The sequence below is a fragment of the Otolemur garnettii genome, unplaced genomic scaffold (genome assembly GCF_000181295.1).
Source record: "Otolemur garnettii isolate 467f Iridium unplaced genomic scaffold, OtoGar3 scaffold00034, whole genome shotgun sequence".
Taxonomy (NCBI): domain Eukaryota; kingdom Metazoa; phylum Chordata; class Mammalia; order Primates; family Galagidae; genus Otolemur; species Otolemur garnettii.
This window is the reverse complement of record NW_003852429.1, coordinates 4491140-4502218: the sequence shown is the minus strand read 5'-3', so window position 1 is coordinate 4502218 and position 11079 is coordinate 4491140. Positions and strand designations below refer to the sequence as shown.

The window sequence follows — 11079 nt, the reverse complement described above, 5'->3', positions numbered from 1 at the left end:
AAAGATACAAACTCATCATTCTCAGTGCTTTAAATATCTTGCTTGCTTGCTCTAAAAACCTACAAAGTCATTTTTAGCATTTAAAAAAAATGTTTTATGACCTTAGAAAACATAGGAAGAGTGAAAAATAAATTCTCAAACATTAATTTGGAGAAGTCAACATTTGACACCAGGAGATTTTTCAAATCTGCTAATCTCTTCACAGCGCACAGCAGCTCTTGGGTTTTAAGTAGAGCTAGGCATAAGTTAATGAGTTAATTACCAAATAGGCAAAAGGCTGTTAATTCCTAAAAGTCTCATTAATAACCAGGAAATGAACTTCCTACAAGTAATTATTTTAAAATATGTGGTACTATTCTACTGTCATGAGTTTAAGGACATGCTTCTTGTTTCAATACACTTAAGCTCCTGAGTAACAACATACTATGAAAATGACAACTAATATATGAAAGTTAAAGACAGATTTTCTTAAGATTGGTATTTTGTTATTGGGAGAAAAATTGGTGGTATGTATAGAAAAGATATAGAAGTCAGTACTTATTTCAGATCTCAAAATTTAATAAAACAAGCTTTATTCTTCGAAAATTCCTGTGTCCTGCTATCTTCCATTCCATAATTCCAAAGGATATCCCCGACACTCAACAGAATACAGATGAAGAAGGGAGAACAGAAAAAGAACAGTGGCAAGAAGTTGCATTAAGTTATGGTCCCGTATATAAGCAACTCCACCCTTTTCATCCTAAAGAGTTAGAATCGCAGCATTATAGGACTGTCAGGTACCTTACACAAACCTAGTCCAACATACAGCAAGGCTCAAAGATACCAAGAACTTGTTACACATTAGTAGTAGTGATACTCAGTTTTGTTGCCTTCCTATGACATCACACAGTCTCAGAAGTTCCGGGAGTGCAGGAACATAACTGACAGACAAATGATGTTTTTGCAAATGTATATAGTATATGATGTGATATTGACCATATGATACAAGAGAACAATTTGATACTCTTACGGCTCAAATCGTTAAACTGCCTGATAAATTTTCACTGGAGACAGAAAAAGTCTTTAAGTTGCCAAACACAAAAAGCAAACAACCTCCTAAGCAAAAGCCCCACAAGCTACTCTCTGACTGACTATTCATTCTACAAATGTTTAGTAAATACTAAACTAAGGACTAGGGTAAATTCTCATTCTCATAGTACCATGTAATTAGCACTCATAGTACTGAATCACAATTGCAATTTCGCGTTTATTTTTATTTATTTATTTATTTTGCAGTTTTTGGCTGGGGCTGGGTTTGAACCCACCACCTCTGGTATATGGGGCCAGCGTCCTACTCCTTTGAGCCACAGTCGCTGCCCAGAAGTTTTATTCACTCTGTTAACTTTTTCACCACTCATAATTTTTTTTTTTTTTTTTTGGCCAGGGCTGGTTTTGAACTCGCCACCTCTGGCATATGGGGCTGGCACCGTACGCAATTTCACATTTATTTATAACCTGATTCATTCTCGTCCCCCCTACTTGCAGTAAGGACTGAGAGAGTGCCAGTATTTGGTCACTGATATCTCAGTGCCTCTAACACAGTACATGAAACAGTGGAATTGCTCAGGGAATGAATGGACCAAAAGAGCCTTACAGATAGATTTTATAACAAATAAATAAAAGGTAGAGTGATAATTATGGTAAGTGCTGTGCAGGAATAGAAGAGGCTATAGAAGTCATGTTAGTTAACTTAGTAGTGGGAGGAGCCAAGGAGGGGACAACAAGGAAATGCCTGTGCCAAGGCCCAGGGTAACATGGAAAAAAAAATTTAGCACTGCGAATAAAATGAGAGTGGAGGAAGGCAATACTGTGAGATGATGCTGGAGGGCTAAGCAGCCACCAGTCTATGCTGGCTTTCCCCATCAGGTTAAGAAGGCCTCTCTTTATCCTAAGAACAGTGGGAAACTGGTCAAGTATTTAAAGGAAGTAAATGCAGCATGATCAGATCTGCTGTTTAGAAAAATCTGGTCACAGAAGTGGGAGCAGTGTGGCTATAGAGAGACCAGACAGGACACTATCAGAAATAGCAATCAAGAGTTTATAGCAGCTTGGAATAACGTGGTGGGGGAAGGAAGACTCACGAATAGATCCGAAAGGGATAGACAGGTTGGAGAGGGGAGTGTTGAAGACTCCTTGGTTTCTCACTTGTTTACTGGATGGGGAGGGGTGCAACTTTGTGAAACATGAACACAGGAAGAAGGCCAGGCTGGGACGGAGAAGACAGTGATTTTGGTTTGGATCTTACAAACATGTGTCTAACACCCAGATGAGCAAATTGATATAGAAAGGACAAGATAACTAATAATGGCCATCTGTACAAATTTCCCAGATAAGTTCTGAAATTCAGGGTTGAAGTAAACAACTTACTGCCTCTTCGACATCTGAATCCAATCATTCAGATCTCTTCAGCATACTTCAATGTCATCTCACATATCTAGACAAAAGATCTCCATAATAAATAATAAAGGTTGAGGAACTCTACTCTTACCCTATACTGGCTAGCCGCCTTATGAGACAATCAGAGAGTTGCAAAGATCAAGACTGGATGTTTAAAAATGGAAGTGTTTTACTGGACAAGACTAAAAGAGCTTACCGTGTTCAATGTAGGGATGAGTCTCTGAATAATAAGGAAAATGGGGGAAAGGGATAATTCCTATTTTTTCTCGTACATGCTTCTAATTCCTAATGTCTCCTATAAACAGTTAACTTCCAAAGAATAAAGTGAGTAGAATGCTACATGTTCTTCAATTCTATATTACAAAATATTTGCATTCACTCGGGATGGCCAACACCTCGATAATGGTGATGACAATAAATGAAATCATGGATTTAAGTCACTAGATTAGGACAAAAAAAGTAGAGTCTCTCTAGAGGCAAACCCAGAGGTTTACAAATGACATGGTACTGGTACATCCCAAGTGACATATATGGTCACATATGACTAAGTGTCATGTTCCAATGACATGCTATAAAACAGCTTTACTTGGGCTAAACTATACAATTAACTAAGATAATACGTTTTTAGTGTTTAGCTTAGTGCTGGCAGATAATAAGCATTCAACAAACGTTCTCATTCACTCTGTGCTGCTCCTAGGTTGAAACACATCTGCCATATTGGCATGAATTATACTTACTATACGGCGTCAGAATGAAGGAAAGGATGCCTTTATTGTTCCAAAAATGCAAATGATTAAGAGGGGTGAAAACACATTCTGTGTTTTGAACAAGGCAACAGTTTTCAGATTAAAACATACTTACAGAAAGTGTTATTACAATGTGATAAATGCTGTCTGGAAACCTCTTGGTATGTACATTCTATACCACCCCTCAATATTAACAAGGGAAAAAAATGTATCTAATGATCAAAGAAAAAAAGATATACTCACTTGTCAGCTGAGCTTTGGATAATTTTTCACTACAGCTATGAGCATGGCTGCTTTCCTGAAGCTGTAGCCATTCCTGGGCTTGGAACAGGTAGAGTTTAGCTTCCTTTCCAACAGCTACTGCTATGTTGTTGATTCTGACACACAGAAGAGCATGGTCACCTGGGCATTAACACAAAAATTATCAACTAGTTTAGTCTTGTATGAAACTGAGATGGTAGCACAATTCAACACCTATACTTATCAAAATGGAAATTTAAAGAGCAAAATTTTTCTTAAATCTCACTTAGCTGGGTAAATCGCATTAAAATGAACATTATATTCAGATGAAGGTCTAAGAGATTATTCAAATTAATGTGTGGTGTTTCCTTATGATTCAGCTGGTGACTGATAACATTTCACTGAATAAATAGCAGTATCTCGGGTATTTTGGACATTCATTGTAATAAAATTGTCTCATTTACACACTTGTCTTTTATAGTCATTCATAATCTACAAAAATATCCTAGCAAAGTTTGATTTCAATATAACATAGCTGTTAATATTTAAGTATACTTTTAATATAAAAAATAAGCATAGCTAATAGCAAGAAAGTTTAAATAGGGGTAGACATTTTACACCTGAAACAAAATTTGATATCTGTGACTTTTACAATAGAACTTCAGAAGGTATGTTATAAGATTAATACAGAAAGCACCTGGTTGCACATACCAACTACATTTAAGGCCCAGAAGAGAAACAGTGAAAAGTAGTTGCCCTCAGGGAAAGAAATTCTGGTGAGGAGAGGTCAAGCAGGAGATTGTTTTTCATTTTAAACTCTTCTATTCTCCCAGATTGTTTTTTACTTTACTATAAATTCTCACTTTGATTGAACACTTTAAATAAATTTAAAGGCATAGTATATATTAAAGAATGGCTAAGACTCTTACATAAATTGATTACATTATAAATTATTGAGTCTTAAGAGAGACTGTAAAACTCTATTAACACCTTAAATTGCATTCTGAATTAGAGATCATTATTTCAGTGTAGTTTTTATACTATTATTTACTGAATTGGAATTTACTGAAAATTGATTAAGTAAATATATATGGAAATATGCACGTATGAGAAAGAGAATGAATATACTTAAAGCACCCTGTCCCAAATTTGTCTTGAGAAATCTGGACTTAGTACATGTTTCTCCTCTGTTTACCAGGTAATCATGAGCTGCAGTCCTGAGTATGTCATAGCTCCCAGACTTCCCAGATTTTCCAGCACTGTCCAGATGGTGCCATTTATATAGTGACACTACTATCACTGTCTATACTATACTCACAGTATGGTTATATTCAAGTAAGAAACTGAAAATTTGACCAAAAATAATAATAAAACTGTTTCCAGTGTTCTTCTTAATTCACCCAAAATATGTTCCACACTGGATTTTGAACTCTTTTTCCACTCTTTTTCTCAGCCATCTTGAAAACTTTAGATCTAGGATGGGCATGACGGCTCATGGCTATAATCCTACCACTCTGGGAAGTCAACGCAAGGAGAATTGCTTGGGATTAGGAGTTCACCAGCCGGAGCAAAAAATAGAAAAACACAAAAAATGTATTTAAATGTAGTTGGTATGTGCAACCAGGCTCCTTCTGTATCAATCTTATAACATACCCTGTTCTACAAAAAACAGAAAAATTAGCCTGGTGTGGTAGTGTGTGCTGGTAGTTTCAGCTACTGGGAAAGCTGAGGCAGGAGGATAGTCTGAGTCTAGGGGTTTGAGGTTGCAGTGAGCTATGACAATGCCACTGCACTCTAGCTAGGGTAACGGAGCCAGACTGTCTCAAAAGAAAAAAAATTCGGATTAAAAAAAGAAAACAGGTTTTCCTGCCTTTATAACATTAATTCTATAACTTCCTGATACTTTAAACTCCTTTTCCACACCAAATAGCTTCTAGTTTCTATAATTTTCTTGTAAGTATCTTTTCTAGGCCAATATTCTGTCCGATCTTCAGAGCTGCATGTTCTAATACTATATGTGTATAAAGCAAAGATCATAACCTCATCAAGGCAAATCATTATCTGAAACCAGTACTAATCGAATTAATAAGAGTATCAAGAAGATGTAGAAGAAAAACATTTAAATTTTGACAGTGTGAATAAAAGAGACCAAATTAGAATAGATTGCAAATTCAGTCACTGAAGGAATAATTATTGATTTTTGAGAGAGACCAAATGGTTAAGAATCAAATGCAGCTCTGCCTTTAGACGCTTCCAGGACACTCCCTACACGCATTTCCATCATCTTCATTCTAGGCCTCATGATCAATCGTATATTACTGTACTAGGTAAGGGCCAAGTGACTGAACTGTCAGTAACAACAACTATATTATCGGGTATTTTGCTTGGTTTCCCAAAACTCTCTGCTCCGCGAAGGTTTTATCAAATTAGTCTCAAAAACAAAATACGGTAAAGCTAAGTTGCTGAGCTTAAATGCACACGTAATGACAGTATACGTGTATATAACCTGGCTGACACCGGACTGAGCGAACGTGCTTTGGGGGGGTAGGACCCTGAAAGACGCAGCAGACCACTCATTTGTATATTTGTTTGCTTGGGGAGCGTGAGGGCCATGGAAATGGGCTTTCAGGCGCAGACATCGCCAGAGGCTGCGGTCAACGGCCTGTCCGAAGCAGCAACAGTGCAGTTGGCTACAAACGCATCCCACGACTCCCGGCAGATGCAGGGGGGAGAGGGCTGCGGCGACGCTTAAGTCCAGGTGAGGCCGGGGAAGTCGCCGGCTGCCCAACGTGGCAGGGAGGGGCCGGGCGCCGCTGGCTCCTGGCCTCTGCTGGGAGGCAGGAAGGAGCGACCCGCCGGCCGGCCAGCAGCAGGAACCCGCGCGCCTTCATCCCTCTCCCCGGCCCCAGACCTACCGTGGAACTCGAAGTGACCGATGCTCTGGCCCTGACCGTCTCGGGCCGCGGCGCTGCTGAAGCTGCCCCGCAGGGTCTTAGCCTGGCAGCCCTGCGGCCACCAGCAGCACGTAAGAGCCACAGCCAGCAGCCGCAGACCCCCCATCCCTGCCGCCCGCTCAGGGCGTCCACCCGAGTCCCCAACCGCTGAGCAACCGGCACCCACGTCAGCATGGGGATGTGGGGGTTCGTACGCCGCGGACCCGCCTCCGGGAAACTGAAAGCCAATGAAGCTGCTCGTCCGCCACGAGTCAAGGATAACCACCAATCAGAGTCCTAAGAGGGAGGGACATGAAGATCCGAGCGTCCAGTCATTTCTTTGCCTTTTGGCTAGTTCCCGCCCTTTTTTTTAATTCTTTTAGTGAAGAACCAGGAGGATGTTGCTTCATGTTACAGGAGAATTATCGCGTTCCTCCTCGCTTCTGCGCATCCTGGCACTGCGCATGCACGACGACGCGCAGGCGCTGATCCTTCGGCCCTTTGAGGGACACGTGGGCGTTCGGAGAAACGCTGGAGGGGACCAATTCTGGTCAAGAGAGAAAAACTCCCCTGAAGCAAGAACCATTGTCTTGTTTTAGCCTTTCTTTATTAGTGCCTGTATAACCTATACGACCCACTTGAATGTCTCAAAACCGTTTAGCTTTGCATGTCCAAGGGTTTTCCCTCCTACATCACCCAACGGACCAGCTAGCTGGGCATTCTCACGACTCCTTGTCCCCAAGCCCTCTCAGCCAATCGATTCAATTACAAAAGTTGATTTACCCTCTGTGCTGGGAGGAAACTGCAGTCACGATCCCCTGCAGGCCGTCACTTTCTCGGCCTAAGGCAAGATCTGCTTCCAGTCTTAATTCTAATTGGTTACAGTCCCTCTTTGACCCAGCCACAAAAAGCTTTAGGAAAAGCAATTTGCACCACTTTGCTTCTAAGGCCTTTCAGTACATAACCCAAACTCTTTAGAATATGGCTCTCAAATCTCTAAAATTTCCTTTTTTAAACTTCTCATCTCCATCCTTATCACTGTCAGCTGAACACTCCAAGTTCTCCCCTCTAGTCCTGTATCACTGGTAGATCCTCTGGCTGGAATATTGCTTATTCTACCACTCAGGTTCCACCTCACCCTCCTTTTTCTCCTTTGCTCCTTTATCAAAACTCCCCTTTTAAAGACAGTCTGACTTTCTTTCCCCATGTAGAGTGTCGTGGCGTCAGAGGTCACAGCAACCTTAAATTCTTGCCTCAGCCTCCCAAGTAGCTAGGACTATAGGTGCCCACCACAATGCGCAGCTATTTATTAGAAATGGGGGTCTCACTCTTGCTTAGGCCAGTCTCAAACTCATGACCTTAAGGGATCCACCTACCTCAACCTCCCAGAGTGCTGAGATTACAGGCATGAGCCACCTCACCCCACCACTCAAGACCCTTTAAGAAGCCTTTCTCATACTCACAAGTGTGTATTAGATACCCCCTGAATAGGTATCCCTTACTTCCCCACTAGGGCACTTAGCACACTGTATCATTAATGTCTCTTGGTTTATCTGAATCCCCCACAGCTGGCCAGAGACTCTGCCTGTCTTGATGAAAGTAGGAGCTCAAAATTATTTCATGAATAAATGTATATAAATCATTTTCTTTTGGGTAGAGTGCTGTGGCATCACAGCTCACAGCAACCTCCAACTCCTGGACTTAAATGTTTCTCTTGCCTTAGCCTCCCAAGTAGCTGGGACTAAAGGTGCTCACCACAACGCCCGGCTATTTTGTTGTTGTAGTTGTCATTGTTGTTTGGCAGGCCCAGACTGGATTCGAACCTGCCCGCTCTGGTGTATGTGGCTGGCACCTTACCCACTTGCGCTACAGGCGTTGAGCCTATAAATCATTTTCATTCAAACATATTTTATAACATATAAGCAAGTTCTCACAACAGAACTCACCATTTAGAAAAAAATTCTTGAGGGAACACCTATCATATACCCAGCATTTTCAGTATCTCTAGCTGACAAGGAATATACTGGAGGTATTGATATTTAGGGATTTGTAGAAAAATTGTACTTTCAAATATATTATAAAAGTTATTTGACTTCAAAAAAAAATTTAGTCAAAAGCATATAAAGGCCAGACACGGTTACTCATGCCTTTAATCCCAGCACTTTGGGAGACCTTTACTCTAGCTCAGGCAACAGAGTGAGACCCTGTCTCCAAAAAAAAAAGTGTATGAAATAAATATTAATGTCCCCATTACCTTCTTTCCCTGCCATTTTTGATACCCACAGGTAATCTCCATTTATAGTTTAGGGTGGATCCTTTCAGTCAAGCCTTTATAAATACATGTAGTATTTGTAAACCAAGGACAGGAATAAAACTATCCTGAGGAAGAACCACAACACAGGCCGTGGGTGCTGTAAGGCCTCTCCATTTCTCTCTTATCTCTTCTTGATCAACTTTGTTTTCTCATTGAAATTAGCTTTTTGGCTTTTCAGTTCATTTGCAAGAACTTGGCTACCATGACAAGTCCCAACTTTGTAGGGCCTCAGAGTTCAAAAATAACTATCAGACTATACGAAAACCTTAGTCCAATTCCAAATCCAAGAGGAAGCTTCAGTTGGCCTAGGATGAGTCAGATTCTATTCTGCAGCCTGCCTACATGGGGGAGTCTACTTTGTTATTTCATAAGTGGTAGGGGCAATCTGGTCAGGAAAAAGCCATAGTATCAACTACAAGATTAAGTTTCGGTCCTTATTCCATATTGGCACATTCTTTTTAAAAGCTATATAACACTCCATTGTATTTAAAAAGTGAAACTGTTTTATATACATTTAGAGTGTGTCCAATTTTCATTATTAAAAGCAATGTATTAATGAACAATTAAATATATTACATATCATGAAATTTGGGGGTATGAATATATATGCACATTTGAAATTTTCATATGTATTACCACTTTGCCCTCAAAATGTTGTAACAGATGATACTTCTACCTGCACTGGGCATTTCCAATTTATTTAAGCTTTGCCAAAACATTATGTGAAGAAAGAAAGATATTCATTAATCTATTTGATAATATTTACTGATTGTTTATTCAGGTATGGTCCTAGGGACTTGGGATTATAGCAGAAAACAAAACAAATCCCCTACCCTCATGGAGCAGTGACAATGAGCAAGTATATCAATATAAATGTTGGTTCAGTGCTATGACGGAAAACAAAGAATGGTAAGATGGTTGGGCCGGGCTGAGTAGAGCTTGCTATTTTAATTGGAGTACTCAAGAAAGAACTCTCTAATAAGATGATGTTCAAGCTGAGGACAAAGTAGTAAAAGGAACAACTAGGCAGACATCTGGAGGAAGAGCGTGCAGGCCCCAGGAAGCAGCATGCTTGGCAAATTCAAGGAAGGGCAAGGCCAGGGAGGTCGGGGCAGTGTGAGCAGAGGGGAGAATAGTAGGATAAAATCTAAGGATACCAGCCTCTTGGCAATATCTTTAGCAAGACTGAAAGGCCTGCCCTGGTCTGTAATAACATTAACAAGGGCAAAAGATCATTCTGCAATTTTGGCAAATTTAAGGAAGGGCAAGGCCAGAGAGGTCGGGGCAGTATGAGCAGAGGGGAGAATAGTAGGATAAAATCTAAGGATATTAGCCTGTTGGCAATATCTTTAGCAAGACTGAAAGGCCTGCCCTGGTCTGTAATAACATTAACGAGGGCAAAAGATCATTCTGCAATTTTGACCTCACATTGCAAGACAACTTCTCGGAATTCTCAACAGGTGCATAACTTCTAGAGATGGCTGTAGTAGAAGAATGAAAGAGGTCCTCATTCATAACTCTGACCTTTTGTGTATCTAAGTAAAGTCTATTATTTCATGAATAAATGTATATAAGAGTCATCTTGCTGGTGACTCTCGCCAGGAAACGAGCCAAACCAAACCGGCCTGCGACCCTAACTGCTCCTATCAGGCCTGCGCGGTGACTCCGCCCGGCCGCACCCAGCCCGCCAGTGGGCGGGGCCGAATCCGGGGCAGCACTACTCTCCGGCTGCTGACGCTAACTGCCCCCTTTAACGTAGTGGGCGAGCGAGGCGCGTCGCAAAAGGTCGCGGTGGAACTTCCTTACGGTCTTCAAACGGGTGCTTTACGGTACCAGGCACTGCCGAACTGGGAGATGTCGGCGGCTACCTGCGAGGAAGCGTCGGGTCCTGCTAGCGGCTTTGCGAAGCGGGTCCTGGTGACCGGAGGTGCTGGTTTCATGTACGTAATGGCGGCGCTAACCGAGCAGTGGCTCCCTAGAAACCCCAATTTATTCCCGCTGCTCTGCTTGCCTATGACAGTCTGGGTCTAACTTTGAAGGGTCTGACGTGGGGGAAGGTCCTAATACTCAACCTAAACTTTTCTCCTCTCAAGGGACTTGGTGTCTAGTGGTAAAAGACCATTCTACTCTATCTCCCTGACCTGCGAAGACGTGGTTTCTTTGAAACTGCGACTTCGAAACGCCTGCCATCCAGAGCAGGAGCGCCGTGGCACTGTCCTGTCTGCGCTCTGGTGGCCTGAGATGCTTGACCGCTAGTCACTCCTGAGTGCGCACACGTTACTGTAAGCTTCTCACCGACTGCCTGCACCCCAAGCCGAGAGCCCCACAATGCACAGGCCTAGTTCATATAGGCTCCCCCCTCAAATGATTTTGGGATTATGACAAAGCATTCCCTTATTCAGCAAACTTT

The 11079-nt window shown here is 41.6% G+C and overlaps 2 protein-coding genes across 3 annotated transcripts in view; one reads left to right on the top strand and one right to left on the bottom strand.

Moving 5' to 3' along the window:
• Window positions 1-6482, bottom strand: part of GPR180 (G protein-coupled receptor 180) — a 28233-nt gene extending 21751 nt beyond the window's left edge. The window contains exons 1-2 of the mRNA XM_003789576.2: window positions 6338-6482; window positions 3426-3584 (exon numbers count right to left, since the gene is read on the bottom strand). Coding sequence (XP_003789624.1) covers window positions 3426-3584; window positions 6338-6482 — 304 coding nt within the window. The remainder of the gene's footprint in view (window positions 1-3425; window positions 3585-6337) is intronic.
• A 3914-nt stretch (window positions 6483-10396) lies between these two features.
• Window positions 10397-11079, top strand: part of TGDS (TDP-glucose 4,6-dehydratase) — a 22733-nt gene continuing 22050 nt past the window's right edge. Inside the window, exon 1 of one of the 2 annotated variants that reach the window (XM_003789575.3) lies at window positions 10397-10609. In XM_003789575.3, the coding sequence (XP_003789623.1) occupies window positions 10524-10609 (86 nt within the window). In that variant the 5' untranslated portion in view covers window positions 10397-10523. The remainder of the gene's footprint in view (window positions 10610-11079) is intronic. The other variant, XM_023513115.1, reaches the window with a different exon arrangement.